Source organism: Lissotriton vulgaris, chromosome 1_2, assembly GCF_964263255.1.
Source record: "Lissotriton vulgaris chromosome 1_2, aLisVul1.2, whole genome shotgun sequence".
Lineage (NCBI taxonomy): Eukaryota > Metazoa > Chordata > Amphibia > Caudata > Salamandridae > Lissotriton > Lissotriton vulgaris.
In genome coordinates, this window is record NC_141686.1 from 307,314,533 (window position 1) to 307,335,832 (window position 21,300).

The 21,300-nt window shown below is 56.7% G+C and overlaps 1 protein-coding gene across 8 annotated transcripts in view; it reads left to right on the forward strand.

Annotated features, from left to right (window-relative positions):
- The window catches only part of LOC147736573 (transmembrane protein 176B-like), a 322,222-nt gene that overhangs the window by 270,730 nt on the left and 30,192 nt on the right, over positions 1-21,300 (forward strand). For all 8 annotated transcript variants that reach the window (XM_086953312.1, XM_086953313.1, XM_086953309.1 and 5 more), the window contains one exon: positions 20,434-20,628. In XM_086953312.1, the coding sequence (XP_086809438.1) occupies positions 20,434-20,628 (195 nt within the window). The remainder of the gene's footprint in view (positions 1-20,433; positions 20,629-21,300) is intronic.

The window sequence follows — 21,300 nt, forward strand, 5'->3', positions numbered from 1 at the left end:
AGGGGTCCAGGTCAGGAGCAGGAGAGCTGTGCAGGTGAGGAGGGGTCCAGGCCAGGAGCAGGAGAGCTGTGCAGGTGAGGAGGGGTCCCGGTCCAGAGCAGGAGAGCTGTGCAGGTGAGGAGGGGTCAGGGTCAAGAGCAGGAGAGCTGTGCAGGTGAGGAGGGGTCAGGGTCAAAAGCAGGAGAGCTGTGCAGGTGAGGAGGGATCCAGGCCAAGAGCAGGAGAGCTGTGCAGGCGAGGAGGGGTCCGGGCTAAGAGCAGGAGAGCTGTGCAGGTGAGGAGGGTTCCAGGTCAAGAGCAGGAGAGCTGTGCAGGTGAGGAGGGGTCCGGGGCAAGAGCAGGAGAGCTGTGCAGGTGAGGAGGGTTCCAGGTCAAGAGCAGGAGAGCTGTGCAGGCGAGGAGGGGTCCGGGCCAAGAGCAGGAGAGCTGTGCAGGTGAGGAGGGGTCCAGGTCAAGAGCAGGAGAGCTGTGCAGGTGAGGAGGGGTCCAGGTCAAGAGCAGGAGAGCTGTGCAGGTGAGGAGGGGTCCAGGTCAAGAGCAGGAGAGCTGTGCAGGGTTCCAGGTCAAGAGCAGGAGAGCTGTGCAGGTGAGGAGGAGTCCGGGTCAAGAGCAGGAGAGCTGTGCAGGTGAGGAGGGGTCCAGGTCAAGAGCAGGAGAGCTGTGCAGGCGAGGAGGGGTCCGGGTCAAGAGCAGGAGAGCTGTGCAGGTGAGGAGGGGTCCGGGTGAAGAGCAGGAGAGCTGTGCATGTGAGGAGGGGTCCAGGTTAAGAGCACGAGAGCTGTGCAGGTGAGGAGGGGTCCAGGTCAAGAGCAGGAGAGCTGTGCAGGTGAGGAGGGGTCCAGATGAAGAGCAGGAGAGCTGTGCAGGTGAGGAGGAGTCCAGGTCAGGAGCAGGAGAGCTGTGCAGGTGAGGAGGGGTCCAGGTCAAGAGCAGGAGAGCTGTGCAGGTGAGGAGGGGTCCGGGTCAAGAGCAGGAGAACTGTGCAGGTGAGGAGGGGTCCAGGTCAAGAGCAGGAGAGCTGTGCAGGTGAGGAGGGGTCCAGGTTAAGAGCAGGAGAGCTGTGCAGGTGAGGAGGGGTCCGGGCCAAGAGCAGGAGAGCTGTGCAGGTGAGGAGGGGTCCAGGTCAGGAGCAGGAGAGCTGTGCAGGTGAGGAGGGGTCCAGGTCAGGAGCAGGAGAGCTGTGCAGGTGAGGAGGGGTCCAAGGTGAGGAGGGGTCCAGGTCAGGAGCAGGAGAGCTGTGCAGGTGAGGAGGGGTCCGGGTCAAGAGCAGGAGAGCTGTGCGGGTGAGGAGGGGTCCAGGTCAAGAGCAGGAGAGCTGTGCAGGTGAGGAGGGGTCCAGGTCAAGAGCAGGAGAGCTGTGCAGGTGAGGAGGGGTCCAGGTCAAGAGCAGGAGAGCTGTGCAGGTGAGGAGGGGTCCGGGTCAAGAGCAGGAGAGCTGTGCAGGTGAGGAGGGGTCCAGGTCCAGAGCAGGAGAGCTGTGCAGGTGAGGAGGGGTCCGGATGAAGAGTAGGAGAGCTGTGCAGGTGAGAAGGGGTCAGGGTCAAGAGCAGGAGAGCTGTGCAGGTGAGGAGGGATCCAGGTAAGAGCAGGAGAGCTGTGCAGGTGAGGAGGGGTCCGGGCCAAGAGCAGGAGAGCTGTGTAGGTGAGGAGGGGTCCAGGTCAAGAGCAGGAGAGCTGTGCAGGTGAGGAGGGGTCCGGGTCAAGAGCAGGAGAGCTGTGCGGGTGAGGAGGGGTCCAGGTCAAGAGCAGGAGAGCTGTGCAGGCGAGGAGGGTTCCAGGTCAAGAGCAGGAGAGCTGTGCAGGTGAGGAGGGGTCTGGATCAAGGGCAGGAGAGCTGTGCAGGTGAGGAGGGGTCCAGGTTAAGAGCAGGAGAGCTGTGCAGGTGAGGAGGGATCCAGGCCAAGAGCAGGAGAGCTGTGCAGGTGAGGAGGGGTTCAGGCCAAGAGCAGGAGAGCTGTGCAGGTGAGGAGGGGTCCAGGTCAGGAGCAGGAGAGCTGTGCAGGTGAGGAGGGGTCCGGGTCAAGAGCAGGAGAGCTGTGCAGGTGAGGAGGGGTCCGGGTCAAGAGCAGGAGAGCTGTGCAGGTGAGGAGGGGTCCAGGTCAGGAGCAGGAGAGCTGTGCAGGTGAGGAGGGGTCCAGGTCAGGAGCAGGAGAGCTGTGCAGGTGAGGAGGGGTCCGGGTCAAGAGCAGGAGAGCTGTGCAGGTGAGGAGGGGTCCAGGTCAGGAGCAGGAGAGCTGTGCAGGTGAGGAGGGGTCCGGGTCAAGAGCAGGAGAGCTGTGCAGGTGAGGAGGGGTCCAGGTCAGGAGCAGGAGAGCTGTGCAGGTGAGGAGGGGTCCAGGCCAGGAGCAGGAGAGCTGTGCAGGTGAGGAGGGGTCCCGGTCCAGAGCAGGAGAGCTGTGCAGGTGAGGAGGGGTCAGGGTCAAGAGCAGGAGAGCTGTGCAGGTGAGGAGGGGTCAGGGTCAAAAGCAGGAGAGCTGTGCAGGTGAGGAGGGATCCAGGCCAAGAGCAGGAGAGCTGTGCAGGCGAGGAGGGGTCCGGGCTAAGAGCAGGAGAGCTGTGCAGGTGAGGAGGGTTCCAGGTCAAGAGCAGGAGAGCTGTGCAGGTGAGGAGGGGTCCGGGGCAAGAGCAGGAGAGCTGTGCAGGTGAGGAGGGTTCCAGGTCAAGAGCAGGAGAGCTGTGCAGGCGAGGAGGGGTCCGGGCCAAGAGCAGGAGAGCTGTGCAGGTGAGGAGGGGTCCAGGTCAAGAGCAGGAGAGCTGTGCAGGTGAGGAGGGGTCCAGGTCAAGAGCAGGAGAGCTGTGCAGGTGAGGAGGGGTCCAGGTCAAGAGCAGGAGAGCTGTGCAGGGTTCCAGGTCAAGAGCAGGAGAGCTGTGCAGGTGAGGAGGAGTCCGGGTCAAGAGCAGGAGAGCTGTGCAGGTGAGGAGGGGTCCAGGTCAAGAGCAGGAGAGCTGTGCAGGCGAGGAGGGGTCCGGGTCAAGAGCAGGAGAGCTGTGCAGGTGAGGAGGGGTCCGGGTGAAGAGCAGGAGAGCTGTGCATGTGAGGAGGGGTCCAGGTTAAGAGCACGAGAGCTGTGCAGGTGAGGAGGGGTCCAGGTCAAGAGCAGGAGAGCTGTGCAGGTGAGGAGGGGTCCAGATGAAGAGCAGGAGAGCTGTGCAGGTGAGGAGGAGTCCAGGTCAGGAGCAGGAGAGCTGTGCAGGTGAGGAGGGGTCCATGTCAAGAGCAGGAGAGCTGTGCAGGTGAGGAGGGGTCCGGGTCAAGAGCAGGAGAACTGTGCAGGTGAGGAGGGGTCCAGGTCAAGAGCAGGAGAGCTGTGCAGGTGAGGAGGGGTCCAGGTTAAGAGCAGGAGAGCTGTGCAGGTGAGGAGGGGTCCGGGCCAAGAGCAGGAGAGCTGTGCAGGTGAGGAGGGGTCCAGGTCAGGAGCAGGAGAGCTGTGCAGGTGAGGAGGGGTCCAGGTCAGGAGCAGGAGAGCTGTGCAGGTGAGGAGGGGTCCAAGGTGAGGAGGGGTCCAGGTCAGGAGCAGGAGAGCTGTGCAGGTGAGGAGGGGTCCGGGTCAAGAGCAGGAGAGCTGTGCGGGTGAGGAGGGGTCCAGGTCAAGAGCAGGAGAGCTGTGCAGGTGAGGAGGGGTCCAGGTCAAGAGCAGGAGAGCTGTGCAGGTGAGGAGGGGTCCAGGTCAAGAGCAGGAGAGCTGTGCAGGTGAGGAGGGGTCCGGGTCAAGAGCAGGAGAGCTGTGCAGGTGAGGAGGGGTCCAGGTCCAGAGCAGGAGAGCTGTGCAGGTGAGGAGGGGTCCGGATGAAGAGTAGGAGAGCTGTGCAGGTGAGAAGGGGTCAGGGTCAAGAGCAGGAGAGCTGTGCAGGTGAGGAGGGATCCAGGTAAGAGCAGGAGAGCTGTGCAGGTGAGGAGGGGTCCGGGCCAAGAGCAGGAGAGCTGTGTAGGTGAGGAGGGGTCCAGGTCAAGAGCAGGAGAGCTGTGCAGGTGAGGAGGGATCCAGGTAAGAGCAGGAGAGCTGTGCAGGTGAGGAGGGGTCCGGGCTAAGAGCAGGAGAGCTGTGCAGGTGAGGAGGGGTCCAGATACAGAGCAGGAGAGCTGTGCAGGTGAGGAGGGTTCCAGGTCAAGAGCAGGAGAGCTGTGCAGGTGAGGAGGGGTCCGGGTCAAGAGCAGGAGAGCTGTGCAGGTGAGGAGGGGTCCCGGTCCAGAGCAGGAGAGCTGTGCAGGTGAGGAGGGTTCCAGGTCAAGAGCAGGAGAGCTGTGCAGGTGAGGAGGGGTCCGGGTCAAGAGCAGGAGAGCTGTGCAGGTGAGGAGGGGTCCGGGTCAAGAGCAGGAGAGCTGTGCAGGTGAGGAGGGGTCCGGGTCAAGAGCAGGAGAGCTGTGCAGGTGAGGAGGGGTCCGGGTCAAGAGCAGGAGAGCTGTGCAGGTGAGGAGGGTTCCAGGTCAAGAGCAGGAGAGCTGTGCAGGCGAGGAGGGGTCCAGATGAAGAGCAGGAGAGCTGTGCAGGTGAGGAGGGGTCCAGGTCAAGAGCAGTAGAGCTGTGCAGGCGAGGAGGGGTCCGGGTCAAGAGCAGGAGAGCTGTGCAGGTGAGGAGGGGTCCCGGTCCAGAGCAGGAGAGCTGTGCAGGTGAGGAGGGGGCCAGGTTAAGAGCAGGAGAGCTGTGCAGGTGAGGAGGGGTCCAGGTCCAGAGCAGGAGAGCTGTGCAGATGAGGAGGGGGTCCAGGTCAGGAGCAGGAGAGCTGTGCAGGTTAAGAGGAGTCCAGGACAAGAGCAGGAGAGCTGTGCAGGTGAGGAGGGTTCCAGGTCAAGAGCAGGAGAGCTGTGCAGGTAAAGAGGGTTCCAGGTCAAGAGCAGGAGAGCTGTGCAGGTGAGGAGGGTTCCAGGTCAAGAGCAGGAGAGCTGTGCAGGTGAGGAGGGGTCCGGGTCAAGAGCAGGAGAGCTGTGCGGGTGAGGAGGGGTCCAGGTCAAGAGCAGGAGAGCTGTGCAGGCGAGGAGGGTTCCAGGTCAAGAGCAGGAGAGCTGTGCAGGTGAGGAGGGGTCTGGATCAAGGGCAGGAGAGCTGTGCAGGTGAGGAGGGGTCCGGGTTAAGAGCAGGAGAGCTGTGCAGGTGAGGAGGGATCCAGGCCAAGAGCAGGAGAGCTGTGCAGGTGAGGAGGGGTCCAGGTCAAGAGCAGGAGAGCTGTGCAGGTGAGGAGGGGTCCAGGTTAAGAGCAGGAGAGCTGTGCAGGTGAGGAGGGGTCCAGATGAAGAGCAGGAGAGCTGTGCAGGTGAGGAGGGGTTCAGGCCAAGAGCAGGAGAGCTGTGCAGGTGAGGAGGGGTCCAGGTCAGGAGCAGGAGAGCTGTGCAGGTGAGGAGGGGTCCGGGTCAAGAGCAGGAGAGGAGTGCAGGTGAGGAGGGGTCCGGGTCAAGAGCAGGAGAGCTGTGCAGGTGAGGAGGGGTCCAGGTCAGGAGCAGGAGAGCTGTGCAGGTGAGGAGGGGTCCAGGTCAGGAGCAGGAGAGCTGTGCAGGTGAGGAGGGGTCCGGGTCAAGAGCAGGAGAGCTGTGCAGGTGAGGAGGGGTCCAGGTCAGGAGCAGGAGAGCTGTGCAGGTGAGGAGGGGTCCAGGCCAGGAGCAGGAGAGCTGTGCAGGTGAGGAGGGGTCCCGGTCCAGAACAGGAGAGCTGTGCAGGTGAGGAGGGGTCAGGGTCAAGAGCAGGAGAGCTGTGCAGGTGAGGAGGGGTCAGGGTCAAGAGCAGGAGAGCTGTGCAGGTGAGGAGGGATCCAGGCCAAGAGCAGGAGAGCTGTGCAGGCGAGGAGGGGTCCGGGCTAAGAGCAGGAGAGCTGTGCAGGTGAGGAGGGTTCCAGGTCAAGAGCAGGAGAGCTGTGCAGGTGAGGAGGGGTCCGGGGCAAGAGCAGGAGAGCTGTGCAGGTGAGGAGGGTTCCAGGTCAAGAGCAGGAGAGCTGTGCAGGCGAGGAGGGGTCCGGGCCAAGAGCAGGAGAGCTGTGCAGGTGAGGAGGGGTCCAGGTCAAGAGCAGGAGAGCTGTGCAGGTGAGGAGGGGTCCAGGTCAAGAGCAGGAGAGCTGTGCAGGGTTCCAGGTCAAGAGCAGGAGAGCTGTGCAGGTGAGGAGGAGTCCGGGTCAAGAGTAGGAGAGCTGTGCAGGTGAGGAGGGGTCCAGGTCAAGAGCAGGAGAGCTGTGCAGGCGAGGAGGGGTCCGGGTCAAGAGCAGGAGAGCTGTGCAGGTGAGGAGGGGTCCGGGTGAAGAGCAGGAGAGCTGTGCAGGTGAGGAGGGGTCCAGGTTAAGAGCACGAGAGCTGTGCAGGTGAGGAGGGGTCCAGGTCAAGAGCAGGAGAGCTGTGCAGGTGAGGAGGGGTCCAGATGAAGAGCAGGAGAGCTGTGCAGGTGAGGAGGGGTCCGGGCCAAGAGCAGGAGAGCTGTGCAGGTGAGGAGGGGTCCAGGTCAAGAGCAGGAGAGCTGTGCAGGTGAGGAGGGATCCAGGTCAAGAGCTGGAGAGCTGTGCAGGTGAGGAGGGGTCCAGGTCAAGAGCAGGAGAGCTGTGCGGGTGAGGAGGGGTCCGGATCAAGAGCCGTAGAGCTGTGCAGGTGAGGAGGGGTCCAGATCAAGAGCTGGAGAGCTGTGCAGGTGAGGAGGGGTCCAGGTCAAGAGCAGGAGAGCTGTGCAGGTGAGGAGGGGTCCGGGCCAAGAGCAGGAGAGCTGTGCAGGTGAGGAGGGGTCCAGGTCAAGAGCAGGAGAGCTGTGCAGGTGAGGAGGGGTCCGGGCCAAGAGCAGGAGAGCTGTGCAGGTGAGGAGGGGTCCGGGCCAAGAGCAGGAGAGCTGTGCAGGTGAGGAGGGGTCCAGATGAAGAGCAGGAGAGCTGTGCAGGTGAGGAGGGGTCCAGATACAGAGCAGGAGAGCTGTGCAGGTAAGGAGGGGACAGGTCAAGAGCAGGAGAGCTGTGCAGGTAAGGAGGGGACAGGTCAAGAGCAGGAGAGCTGTGCAGGTGAGGAGAGGTCCCGGTCCAGAGCAGGAGAGCTGTGCAGGTGAGGAGGGGTCCAGGTCCAGAGCAGGAGAGCTGTGCAGTGGGGAGGGGTCCAGGTCCAGAGCAGGAGAGCTGTGCAGGTAAGGAGGGGACAGGTCAAGAGCAGGAGTGCTGTGCAGTGGGGAGGGGTCCAGGTCCAGAGCAGGAGAGCTGTGCAGGTGAGGAGGGGTCCAGGTCCAGAGCAGGAGAGCTGTGCAGGTGAGGAGGGGTCCAGGTCAGGAGCAGGAGAGCTGTGCAGGTGAGGAGGGGTCCAGGTCAGGAGCAGGAGAGCTGTGCAGGTGAGGAGGGGTCCGGGTCAAGAGCAGGAGAGCTGTGCAGGTGAGGAGGGGTCCGGGTCAAGAGCAGGAGAGCTGTGCAGGTGAGGAGGGGTCCGGGTCAAGAGCAGGAGAGCTGTGCAGGTGAGGAGGAGTCCGGGTCAAGAGCAGGAGAGCTGTGCAGGTGAGGAGGGGTCCGGGTCAAGAGCAGGAGAGCTGTGCAGGTGAGGAGGGTTCCGGGTCAAGAGCAGGAGAGCTGTGCAGGTGAGGAGGGGTCCGGGTTAAGAGCAGGAGAGCTGTGCAGGTGAGGAGGGGTCCGGGCCAAGAGCAGGAGAGCTGTGCAGGTGAGGAGGGGTCCAGATACAGAGCAGGAGAGCTGTGCAGGTGAGGAGGAGTCCAGGTCAAGAGCAGGAGAGCTGTGCAGTTGAGGAGGGGTCCAGATGAAGAGCAGGAGAGCTGTGCAGGTGAGGAGGGGTCCAGGTCAAGAGCAGGAGAGCTGTGCGGGTGAGGAGGGGTCCGGATCAAGAGCCGTAGAGCTGTGCAGGTGAGGAGGGGTCCAGATGAAGAGCAGGAGAGCTGTGCAGGTGAGGAGGGGTCCGGGTCAAGAGCAGGAGAGCTGTGCAGGTGAGGAGGGGTCCAGGTCAGGAGCAGGAGAGCTGTGCAGGTGAGGAGGGGTCCAGGTCAGGAGCAGGAGAGCTGTGCAGGTGAGGAGGGGTCCGGGTCAAGAGCAGGAGAGCTGTGCAGGCGAGGAGGAGTCAGGGTCAAGAGCAGGAGAGCTGTGCAGGTGAGGAGGGGTCCAGGTCAAGAGCAGGAGAGCTGTGCAGGTGAGGAGGGGTCCAGGTCAAGAGCAGGAGAGCTGTGCAGGTGAGGAGGGGTCCGGGTCAAGAGCTGGAGAGCTGTGCAGGTGAGGAGGGGTCCAGGTCAAGAGCAGGAGAGCTGTGCAGGTGAGGAGGGGTCCGGGCCAAGAGCAGGAGAGCTGTGCAGGTGAGGAGGGGTCCAGGTCAAGAGCAGGAGAGCTGTGCAAGTGAGGAGGGGTCCGGGCCAAGAGCAGGAGAGCTGTGCAGGTGAGGAGGGGTCCGGGCCAAGAGCAGGAGAGCTGTGCAGGTGAGGAGGGGTCCAGATGAAGAGCAGGAGAGCTGTGCAGGTGAGGAGGGGTCCAGATACAGAGCAGGAGAGCTGTGTGTAGTAAATAGCTGGAGACCACAGGTGTACCACAGGAGGTTTATTGCAGGAGAAAAGCATGGAGCAACCTCAACACAAGCTGGCCAGGCACAAACTGTCACCAACTAGAACACTAGAAGGAGGCAGAGCCATCTACATTCTGGAATGAATGACACAGGTAAGAACCATGGTAGAGCATGGAAATAGAGGAAGGATAAATATACAACACATCTCCTCTCGTAGAATAAAACACAAGATAAAAGGAAACTTAACACAAAAAGAAGTAATTGTCATGGAAAGGAATTTGGCCAAGATGGCCCTCGTGGGCCAAAGAAATGAGTTTGGGTCTCAAGTCAACAGGAGGCACAAATTTGTCGCCACGCATGACAACATTATCATTGCAAACAGACAGATCATCAATGACCTTAAGGAAAGGGCGAACAGAAACATGGAGACAGCTCTCCCTGCGGGAACCCAACCTTATCAACTGGATGACTTCCTGTAAAACATTGTCCCTGGACATAGCTTCGACCCACTCAGAGCAAGAAAAGGAACCCTCAGTTAGCAGAAGAACATCATCAATCCAGGCAACATTCTCATCAAGACCGTCTAGACTGAAACCAACATCAGTACCAGGTGGAACGGCCAACCTAGACAGACAGTCAGCCTGGAAATTTCTCCACCCAGAGATGTGGGAAATATCAAAATGGTATTCTTGGAGTTTGGAGGCCAACCTTGCCAATCTTGGGGAACCAAATGCCCCACCCCCGGGAGAAAGAATGCGTATAAGGGGTTTGTGGTCAGTCTTAAGGTTGAATCGAATGCCCCATAGGTAAGGTCGAAAGTGATGAGCACCCCACGCAGCAGCCAAAGCCTCTTTCTCGATAACAGAGTAATTCTGTTCACACTTGGAAAGAGTACGTGAGGCAAAAGCAACCAGCCTGTCGCCGTCCTTGTGGGACTGAAGTAGGACTGCACCAAGACCATGGGCACTGGCATCAACACAACGTTTTTGAGCCCCTTGAAAATTTCGCTGACCAACCTTTGGAAGACACTCGCCGCCGAAATCAACCCGAAGGGGAGGCGAGTAAATTGGAAGATCCCCTCCGGGGTGATGAAGGCGGTAAGATGCTTCGAGGATTCATGGAGCTTGACCTGATGGTAGGCACTCTTCAGGTCGAGTTTGGAGAAGTACCTCGCCCCCTGAAGAGTGGAAACCATCTCCGTAATGTTTGGTAAAGGAAAGGTGTCTGCAACGACACACTTGTTTAAGGACCTGAGGTCCACACAGAATCTCAATTTTCCGTCTGATTTTTTAGAAATCACGACGGGCGAAACCCATGCTGATGCTTCTGTGGGTTCAATAACCCCGGATTGAAGCATCTCCTCAATTAGGAGTTTCACTTCATTGCGGATGGAGATAGGAATCCTCCTTACACGATGCTGCACAGGCAAACAATCTTTCTTCAGTTTTATAAGATGGGCATACCCCCGAAGCTCACCCAACTCCTCCCTGAAAACAGACCCAAATTCAGAGAGAATAAACTCAACAGAGTCATCATCCACCACCATTATTTGGTTCTTTGCCCTGGGATTGATAACAATATAAAGGTCATATTGATGTACCCACCCTAAGATGGGAGGGCCATCAATAGAAACATAAACCTTCCCAAAGATAGACCTCTTCTCAAAGGTAATCTCGGACTCAAAGAAACCAAGGATTTCAATTTTCTGCCCATTGAAACCCTTAGGGGAAATATCACTGGGATGTAAGCTGACCCCCTCCCAAAAGGCATCAAAGGTAGACTTAGGTATAATAGTATGACGAGAACCAGTGTCAACCATCAACAACACTTCGTGGGAGTCAATCATAAAAATGGCTTTGGGTCTGGTTTGTCTAGGATCATCACAGATGACATCCACATCATCAATGACCAGGAGTCTATCGGGCTCAACTCCAGAATCATCCACATAGTCATCGACAATATTCACTCTCTGCTTGGCTTTGCCCTTGCACATTTTGGAGAAGTGCCCAACTTTCCCACACTTCAAACACTCTTTGTTAGAGGCAAAGCAAAACCTTGCGTCGGAAGAGTGACTACTGCTGCCACACCTGTTGCAGACCTTGCTCACTGAGGTTTTCTTCGCAGAAGGTCTGGGCCTGTTTTTCACTACAGCAACATTGTCTCCAGAGCAGTGCTCACACTCCACAACACCACCTTTGTCCTTTATATTGTTATCAATCCCACCCTCGTCGCCAAAAATTGTAGTAAATAGCTGGAGACCACAGGTGTACCACAGGAGGTTTATTGCAGGAGAAAAGCATGGAGCAACCTCAACACAAGCTGGCCAGGCACAAACTGTCACCAACTAGAACACTAGAAGGAGGCAGAGCCATCTACATTCTGGAATGAATGACACAGGTAAGAACCATGGTAGAGCATGGAAATAGAGGAAGGATAAATATACAACACTGTGCAGGTGAGGAGGGGTCCAGGTCAAGAGCAGGAGAGCTGTGCAGTGGGGAGGGGTCCAGGTCCAGAGCAGGAGAGCTGTGCAGGTGAGGAGGGGACAGGTCAAGAGCAGGAGAGCTGTGCAGTGGGGAGGGGTCCAGGTCCAGAGCAGGAGAGCTGTGCAGGTGAGGAGGGGTCCAGGTCCAGAGCAGGAGAGCTGTGCAGGTGAGGAGGGGTCCAGGTCAGGAGCAGGAGAGCTGTGCAGGTGAGGAGGGGTCCGGGTCAAGAGCAGGAGAGCTGTGCAGGTGAGGAGGGGTCCGGGTCAAGAGCAGGAGAGCTGTGCAGGTGAGGAGGGGTCCAGGTCAGGAGCAGGAGAGCTGTGCAGGTGAGGAGGGGTCCAGGTCAGGAGCAGGAGAGCTGTGCAGGTGAGGAGGGGTCCGGGTCAAGAGCAGGAGAGCTGTGCAGGCGAGGAGGGGTCAGGGTCAAGAGCAGGAGAGCTGTGCAGGTGAGGAGGGATCCAGGTAAGAGCAGGAGAGCTGTGCAGGTGAGGATGGATCCAGGCCAAGAGCAGGAGAGCTGTGCAGGCGAGGAGGGGTCCAGGTCAAGAGCAGGAGAGCTGTGCCGGTGAGGAGGGGTCCGGGGCAAGAGCAGGAGAGCTGTGCAGGTGAGGAAGGTTCCGGGTCAAGAGCAGGAGAGCTGTGCAGGTGAGGAGGGGTCCGGACCAAGAGCGGGAGAGCTGTGCAGGTGAGGAGGGGTCAGGGTCAAGAGCAGGAGAGCTGTGCAGGTGAGGAGGAGTCCGGGTCAAGAGCAGGAGAGCTGTGCAGGTGAGGAGGGGTCTGGGTCAAGAGCAGGAGAGCTGTGCAGGTGAGGAGGGGTCCAGGTCAAGAGCAGGAGAGCTGTGCAGGTGAGGAGGGGTCCAGGTCAAGAGCAGGAGAGCTGTGCAGGTGAGGAGGGGTCCAGGTCAAGAGCAGGAGAGCTGTGCAGGTGAGGAGGGGTCCAGATGAAGAGCAGGAGAGCTGTGCAGGTGAGGAGGGGTCCAGGTCAAGAGCAGGAGAGCTGTGCAGGTGAGGAGGGGTCCAGGTCAAGAGCAGGAGAGCTGTGCAGGTGAGGAGGGGTCCTGGTCAAGAGCAGGAGAGCTGTGCAGGTGAGGAGGGGTCCAGATGAAGAGCAGGAGAGCTGTGCAGGTGAGGAGGGGTCCAGGTCAAGAGCAGGAGAGCTGTGCAGGTGAGGAGGGGTCCGGGTTAAGAGCAGGAGAGCTGTGCAGGTGAGGAGGGGTCCGGGCCAAGAGCAGGAGAGCTGTGCAGGTGAGGAGGGGTCCAGATACAGAGCAGGAGAGCTGTGCAGGTGAGGAGGGATCCAGGTTAAGAGCAGGAGAGCTGTGCAGGTGAGGAGGGATCCAGGCCAAGAGCAGGAGAGCTGTGCAGGTGAGGAGGGGTCCAGGTTAAGAGCAGGAGAGCTGTGCAGGTGAGGAGGGGTCCAGGTTAAGAGCAGGAGAGCTGTGCAGGTGAAGAGGGAGGTCAGGTGAAGAGTAGGAGAGCTGTGCAGGTGAGGAGGGGTCCAGGTGAAGAGTAGGAGAGCTGTGCAGGCGAGGAGGGGTCCAGGTTAAGAGCAGGAGAGCTGTGCAGGTGAGGAGGGGACAGGTCAAGAGCAGGAGAGCTGTGCAGGTGAGGAGGGGTCCAGGTCAAGAGCAGGAGAGCTGTGCAGGTGAGGAGGGGTCCAGGTCAAGAGCAGGAGAGCTGTGCAGGTGAGGAGGGGTCCAGGTCCAGAGCAGGAGAGCTGTGCAGGTGAGGAGGGGTCCAGGTTAAGAGCAGGAGAGCTGTGCAGGTGAGGAGGGGTCCAGGTTAAGAGCAGGAGAGCTGTGCAGGTGAGGAGGGGACAGGTCAAGAGCAGGAGAGCTGTGCAGGTGAGGAGGGGTCCAGGTCAAGAGCAGGAGAGCTGTGCAGGTGAGGAGGGGTCCAGGTCAAGAGCAGGAGAGCTGTGCAGGTGAGGAGGGGTCCAGGTCCAGAGCAGGAGAGCTGTGCAGGTGAGGAGGGGTCCAGGTTAAGAGCAGGAGAGCTGTGCAGGTGAGGAGGGATCCAGGCCAAGAGCAGGAGAGCTGTGCAGGTGAGGAGGGGTCCAGGTTAAGAGCAGGAGAGCTGTGCAGGTGAGGAGGGGTCCAGGTTAAGAGCAGGAGAGCTGTGCAGGTGAAGAGGGAGGTCAGGTGAAGAGTAGGAGAGCTGTGCAGGTGAGGAGGGGTCCAGGTGAAGAGTAGGAGAGCTGTGCAGGCGAGGAGGGGTCCAGGTTAAGAGCAGGAGAGCTGTGCAGGTGAGGAGGGGACAGGTCAAGAGCAGGAGAGCTGTGCAGGTGAGGAGGGGTCCAGGTCAAGAGCAGGAGAGCTGTGCAGGTGAGGAGGGGTCCAGGTCAAGAGCAGGAGAGCTGTGCAGGTGAGGAGGGGTCCAGGTCCAGAGCAGGAGAGCTGTGCAGGTGAGGAGGGGTCCAGGTTAAGAGCAGGAGAGCTGTGCAGGTGAGGAGGGGTCCAGGTTAAGAGCAGGAGAGCTGTGCAGGTGAAGAGGGAGGTCAGGTGAAGAGTAGGAGAGCTGTGCAGGTGAGGAGGGGTCCAGGTGAAGAGTAGGAGAGCTGTGCAGGTGAGGAGGGGTCCAGGACAAGAGCCGGAGAGCTGTGCAGGTTGAGGGGGGAGTCCAGGTGAGAGCGAGAGCTCTGTTGTTGAGGGGCTGTCATTGCCAGAGGTGGGAGAGCAGACGACGAGGGGGGTGTGAGGTAGCAGGAGCCCCTGGAGAAGGATAAGGAAGGAGAGTTGGTTTTCAGGGGCAACTGAGGGTTTGGACTGAAACGCGATGGAGAGAAGTGAGGGTGCAGGCACTGCACCCTCTTCCGGGGGGCGACTTCCATGCGCTGCAAGCACTTCTGCCCTCACCATTGTAGGAGCCCCTTTAATTCCTCCCGGTGGCAGGTCCCGACTACAACTCCCAGAGTGCATCCGGCTGTCTTGGGAAGGCATCTGTCCTGGCGGTGAACACCACCGGTCCGGAGCAGCTCCGGGCTGTCATGTGACGCCCATTCAAAGGCCTGACGTATAATATTCAAAACGCCTCTTCTTGGCCCCACTTCAGCCCCACAGGTGCCTTCTGAGGGTAATGCTCGGTGCACCTGGGGGACGGAAGGAGTCGACAGGTACAACCATGGACCAGCTGATCCTACATCCTAAAACAGCCGCGGCACTATCACCCTGAGGTCTGAGGGCTTCAAGGTATTTATTTTAAAAAAGGGAGGGCTTGTGCAGGGGTCAGGTATTTGTAAAAAGGCTGGGGGTGGGGTTGCGACAGGGACCGGTTTTAGGGTTCAGGGCAGGAGTCTAGAAAAACTTTTACAATGCATATGCCTTTAACATTTGTGCTTTTACAACGAAATTCATGGTAAAGGCGTGCGTGGTAAATGCGTGCGTGGTAAAGGCATGTGTGATAAAGGCATATTCGTTGTTATAAAATTTGTGGTAAAGGTTATGCCTGGCAAAGGCATTTCCCGAGGCTGGGCACGCGTGGCAAAGGCAATTCCCGTTGCTGGGCACGCGTGGCAAAGGCAATTCCCGTTGCTGGGCACGCGTAGCAATGGCAATTCCCGTTGCTGGGCACGCGTGGCAAAGGCATTTCCCGTAGCCACGCACGCGTGGCAAAGGCAACTGCTGTTACAGCGCACGCATGGCAAAGGCATTCCCGTTGCAACGCGTGGGAAAGGCATGTGTTGCAGTGGAATGCATTGTTCCGTCATACAATCAATAATGGATGTACTGGGAATGACCTATGCAGTGTCACACGTCAAGTTAGACTGTAACCTGGATAAATAGATAAACTTTTTAAAGGCGCATCATAAGAATTGCCAAAGCGTTTGTCATTGGCCGCCAGCCTTTTTGATTGGTTAGGGTTTGCTTCGTTTGGTTAGGGTTTGCTTCGTTCTTTCATGTTTTTGAAAGCGGACATTGTTTTTAATCTCAGAGGTGCTCCTTCCCACCGTGGTCCCTGGCGCTTAAAGCAACTACTTTGTGTGCGGATACCTGCTCCTTGTAACAGGGCAGAATGCCCTCACTCACATGGAGTCAGTCCATGGCGGAAGTTGGCAGAACCACTGACTACGGTGTAGTGGACAGATAAAGACATATAATTAACACCACAGCAGAACAATGAAATAATATGCCTGGGTGAAAGCCCCTAAAACTAGAAGTAAGTGTAATATATATAAATATATATTAAATACACCAGAAGTTCTTTGCTAATGCCAGACAAATAAGCCATTTCACAGAAGTCCTTCACGAATATAATATGCAGTACTTATGCATTTCATTGATAATTTACTGACCGCTTTATCATGCCAACCCCCCTTCACAGTCCTTCCTTGAGGTTTGGTTTGCATTGGCATTAGATACTCAACACAGAAGCTTCCTTTCTTATGTTTTTTTTTTAATTGTTCTGTCAGCTCCTGGTGAGATTGCTTCTTTGAGCATTTCATGTTTTCACCATTGACCACCCCTGAGTAAGGAAAGTCTACCCCTTGCCCCCCCCCCCGCTGAGTTGTGCGCTATACAAATACACATATGAGGGTGCCCCATCCACCTTCCTGCTGTTCACTCTTAAACTTGACAGCTCTGCTCTGCTCTGGGTTTAACTTGGTCTTGTGCTAACACAATATGCTCATGTCTCCTCCTAGGCAGACGCCATGTATTCATTGCGCTCTCCTCTCTTGTGCTAACCCCATATGTTCATGTCTCCTCCTAGGCAGACACCATGTATTCCAGCGTCCTCTCTTGTTCTAACCCCATGTGTTCATGTCTCCTCCTAGGCGGACGCCATGTATTCCGCTGTCCTCTCTTGTATTAACCCCATACCTTCATGTCTCCTCCTAGGCAGACACCATGTATTCCGCTCTCCTCTCTTGTGCTAACCCCATACCTTCATGTCTCCTCCTAGGCGGACGCCATGTATTCCGCTGTCCTCTCTTGTGCTAACACCATATATTCATGTCTCCTCCTAGGCACTCGCCATGTAGTCCGCTCTCCTCTCTTGTATTAACCCCATACCTTCATGTCTCCTCCTAGGCAGACGCCATGTATTCCGCTCTCCTCTCTTGTGCTAACCCCATACCTTCATCTCTCCTCCTAGGCGGACGCCATGTATTCCGCTCTCCTCTCTTGTGCTAACCCCATGTGTTCATGTCTCCTCCTAGGCGGATGCCATGTATTCCGCTCTCCTCTCTTGTGCTAACCCCATGTGTTCATGTCTCCTCCTAGGCAGACGCCATGTATTCCGCTCTCCTCTCTTGTGCTAACACCATATGTTCATGTCTCCTCCTAGGCGGACGCCATGTATTCCGCTCTCCTCTCTTGTGCTAACCCCATACCTTCATGCCTCCTCCTAGGCGGACGCCATGTACTCCAGCGTCCTCTCTTGTGCTAACCCCATGTGTTCATGTCTCCTCCTAGGCAGACGCCATGTATTCCGCTCTCCTCTCTTGTGCTAACCCCATACCTTCATGTCTCCTCCTAGGCGGACGCCATGTATTCCGCTCTCCTCTCTTGTGCTAACACCATATGTTCATGTCTCCTCCTAGGCGGACGCCATGTATTCCGCTCTCCTCTCTTGTGCTAACACCATATGTTCATGTCTCCTCCTAGGCAGACGCCATGTATTCCAGCGTCCTCTCTTGTGCTAAACCCATGTGTTCATGTCTCCTCCTAGGCAGACACCATGTATTCCGCTCTCCTCTCTTGTGCTAACACCATATGTTCATGTCTCCTCCTAGGCAGACGCCATATATTCCGCTCTCCTCTCTTGTTCTAACCCCATACCTTCATGTCTCCTCCTAGGCGGACGCCATGTATTCCGCTCTCCTCTCTTGTGCTAACACCATATGTTCATGTCTCCTCCTAGGCGGACGCCATGTATTCCGCTCTCCTCTCTTGTGCTAACCCCATGTGTTCATGTCTCCTCCTGGGCAGACGCCATATATTCCGCTGTCCTCACTTGTGCTAACCCCATGTGTTCATGTCTCCTCCTAGGCGGACGCCGTGTATTCCAGTGTCCTCTCTTGTGCTAACCCCTTATCTTCATGTCTCCTCCTAGGCGGACGCCATGTATTCCAGTGTCCTCTCTTGTGCTAACCCCTTATCTTCATGTCTCCTCCTAGGCGGACGCCATGTATTCCAGTGTCCTCTCTAGTGCTAACACCATATGTTCATGTCTCCTCCTAGGCGGACGCCATGTATTCCGCTCTCCTCTCTTGTGCTAACCCCATACCTTCATGCCTCCTCCTAGGCGGACGCCATGTACTCCAGCGTCCTCTCTTGTGCTAACCCCATGTGTTCATGTCTCCTCCTGGGCAGACGCCATGTATTCCGCTGTCCTCTCTTGTGCTAACCCCATGTGTTCATGTTTCCTCCTAGGCGGACGCCATGTATTCCGCTGTTCTCTCTTGTGCTAACCCCATGTGTTCATATCTCCTCCTAGGCGGACGCCATGTATTCCGCTGTCCTCTCTTGTGCTAACCCCATGTGTTCATGTCTCCTCCTAGGCGGACGCCGTGTATTCCAGTGTCCTCTCTTGTGCTAACCCCTTATCTTCATGTCTCCTCCTAGGCGGACACCATGTATTCCAGTGTCCTCTCTTGTGCTAACCCCATGTGTTCATATCTCCTCCTAGGCGGACGCCATATATTCCGCTGTCCTCTCTTGTGCTAACCCCATGTGTTCATGTCTCCTCCTAGGCGGACGCCGTGTATTCCAGTGTCCTCTTTTGTGCTAACCCCTTATTTTCATGTCTCCTCCTAGGCGGACGCCATGTATTCCGGTGTCCGCTCTTGTGCTAACACCATATGTTCATGTCTCCTCCTAGGCGGACGCCATGTATTCCGCTCTCCTCTCTTGTGCTAACCCCATACCTTCATGCCTCCTCCTAGGCGGACGCCATGTACTCCAGCGTCCTCTTTTGTGCTAACCCCATGTGTTCATGTCTCCTCCTGGGCAGACGCCAGGTATTCCGCTGTCCTCTCTTGTGCTAACCCCATGTGTTCATGTTTCCTCCTAGGCGGACGCCATGTATTCCGCTGTTCTCTCTTGTGCTAACCCCATGTGTTCATATCTCCTCCTAGGCGGACGCCATGTATTCCGCTGTCCTCTCTTGTGCTAACCCCATGTGTTCATGTCTCCTCCTAGGCGGACGCCGTGTATTCCAGTGTCCTCTCTTGTGCTAACCCCTTATCTTCATGTCTCCTCCTAGGCGGACACCATGTATTCCAGTGTCCTCTCTTGTGCTAACCCCATGTGTTCATATCTCCTCCTAGGCGGACGCCATATATTCCGCTGTCCTCTCTTGTGCTAACCCCATGTGTTCATGTCTCCTCCTAGGCGGACGCCGTGTATTCCAGTGTCCTCTCTTGTGCTAACCCCTTATCTTCATGTCTCCTCCTAGGCTGACGCCATGTATTCCAGTGTCCTCTCTTGTGCTAACCCCTTATCTTCATGTCTCCTCCTAGGCGGACGCCATGTATTCCAGTGTCCTCTCTTGTGCTAACACCATATGTTCATGTCTCCTCCTAGGCGGACGCCATGTATTCCGCTCTCCTCTCTTGTGCTAACCCCATACCTTCATGCCTCCTCCTAGGCGGACGCCATGTACTCCAGCGTCCTCTCTTGTGCTAACCCCATGTGTTCATGTCTCCTCCTGGGCAGACGCCAGGTATTCCGCTGTCCTCTCTTGTGCTAACCCCATGTGTTCATGTTTCCTCCTAGGCGGACGCCATGTATTCCGCTGTTCTCTCTTGTGCTAACCCCATGTGTTCATATCTCCTCCTAGGCGGACGCCATGTATTCCGCTGTCCTCTCTTGTGCTAACCCCATGTGTTCATGTCTCCTCCTAGGCGGACGCCGTGTATTCCAGTGTCCTCTCTTGTGCTAACCCCTTATCTTCATGTCTCCTCCTAGGCGGACACCATGTATTTCAGTGTCCTCTCTTGTGCTAACCCCATGTGTTCATATCTCCTCCTAGGCGGACGCCATATATTCCGCTGTCCTCTCTTGTGCTAACCCCATGTGTTCATGTCTCCTCCTAGGCGGACGCCGGGTATTCCAGTGTCCTCTCTTGTGCTAACACCATATGTTCATGTCTCCTCCTAGGCGGACGCCATGTATTCCGCTCTCCTCTCTTGTGCTAACCCCATACCTTCATGCCTCCTCCTAGGCGGACGCCATGTACTCCAGCGTCCTCTCTTGTGCTAACCCCATGTGTTCATGTCTCCTCCTGGGCAGACGCCAGGTATTCCGCTGTCCTCTCTTGTGCTAACCCCATGTGTTCATGTTTCCTCCTAGGCGGACGCCATGTATTCCGCTGTTCTCTCTTGTGCTAACCCCATGTGTTCATATCTCCTCCTAGGCGGACGCCATGTATTCCGCTGTCCTCTCTTGTGCTAACCCCATGTGTTCATGTCTCCTCCTAGGCGGACGCCGTGTATTCCAGTGTCCTCTCTTGTGCTAACCCCTTATCTTCATGTCTCCTCCTAGGCGGACACCATGTATTTCAGTGTCCTCTCTTGTGCTAACCCCATGTGTTCATATCTCCTCCTAGGCGGACGCCATATATTCCGCTGTCCTCTCTTGTGCTAACCCCATGTGTTCATGTCTCCTCCTAGGCGGACGCCGGGTATTCCAGTGTCCTCTCTTGTGCTAACCCCTTATCTTCATGTCTCCTCCTAGGCGGACGCCATGTATTCCAGTGTCCTCTCTTGTGCTAACCCCTTATCTTCATGTCTCCTCCTAGGCGGACGCCATGTATTCCAGTGTCCTCTCTTGTGCTAACACCATATGTTCATGTCTCCTCCTAGGCGGACGCCATGTATTCCGCTCTCCTCTCTTGTGCTAACCCCATACCTTCATGCCTCCTCCTAGGCGGACGCCATGTACTCCAGCGTCCTCTCTTGTGCTAACCCCATGTGTTCATGTCTCCTCCTGGGCAGACGCCATGTATTCCGCTGTCCTCTCTTGTGCTAACCCCATGTGTTCATGTTTCCTCCTAGGCGGACGCCATGTATTCCGCTGTTCTCTCTTGTGCTAACCCCATGTGTTCATATCTCCTCCTAGGCGGACGCCATGTATTCCGCTGTCCTCTCTTGTGCTAACCCCATGTGTTCATGTCTCCTCCTAGGCGGACGCCGTGTATTCCAGTGTCCTCTCTTGTGCTAACCCCTTATCTTCATGTCTCCTCCTAGGCGGACACCATGTATTCCAGTGTCCTCTCTTGTGCTAACCCCATGTGTTCATATCTCCTCCTAGGCGGACGCCATATATTCCGCTGTCCTCTCTTGTGCTAACCCCATGTGTTCATGTCTCCTCCTAGGCGGACGCCGTGTATTCCAGTGTCCTCTCTTGTGCTAACCCCTTATCTTCATGTCTCCTCCTAGGCGGACGCCATGTATTCCAGTGTCCTCTCTTGTGCTAACCCCTTATCTTCATGTCTCCTCCTAGGCGGACGCCATGTATTCCAGTGTCCTCTCTTGTGCTAACACCATATGTTCATGTCTCCTCCTAGGCGGACGCCATGTATTCCTATGTCCTCCGAGTGAAGGGGCTCGAGATCGCCTCCGGCATCTCTCAGCCAACAGTCATCACCATCAACCTTAACCAGCCCTCTGGACTCTACAGTCTGGTCGAGATGATGAAGTCCAAGTGGAAGGGGAAGACGGCCTCCCCAGCAGTACCCAAAGGGGAGCAGAAGGTGTTGGGGGTACGTATGACCATGGGTGGAACACGTAAGCATTGTTGTGATGTTAAACCACCCAAGCAAGGTGCTTAAAGGATACTCAGCAGAAGACTGTATTTTGCCATTGTATACAGTAGAGGTGGTTTTTGGTGTAATGCTCTTACGCGGGACATTGGCCTTCCATCGGACAGTCTACGGACTATGAATCTATGAAAAACTGCATGATGTCGTGCAACTGGCTACAGAGGAGGTCATTTTCATCAGCGTACAAGGAGCCCACATGGTTCTTATAGATATAGTAGAATTTCACATTAACCAGGATTACTTCATATATGTAGTATATTCTTCGTCATGCTGAAGTCTCAGATACACACTCTCTCTGCAATACATTTGAATTGCTGGGTAACATTCACCAAACACCAGGTGCTCAATGAACTGAGCATTTAAAAAAAAATTATTTTGCAGTTTCATATAGCGTGAACTCGACCCAAAGTTATTGTAGCACTTTATTTATTTATTTGAAATTTTGTATAGCGCCAACATGACCCAAGTGGGTATTAGAGCACTTTACATACGGTTGAGGAAGACAGGAAAACAGCTAGGGGAGAAAAATCAATCTAACAGTGGGACAATATACAACAGGAGCAGGATGACATTAAGGTGGACATAGGAAGCAGGCTGGGTGAGAACGATAAG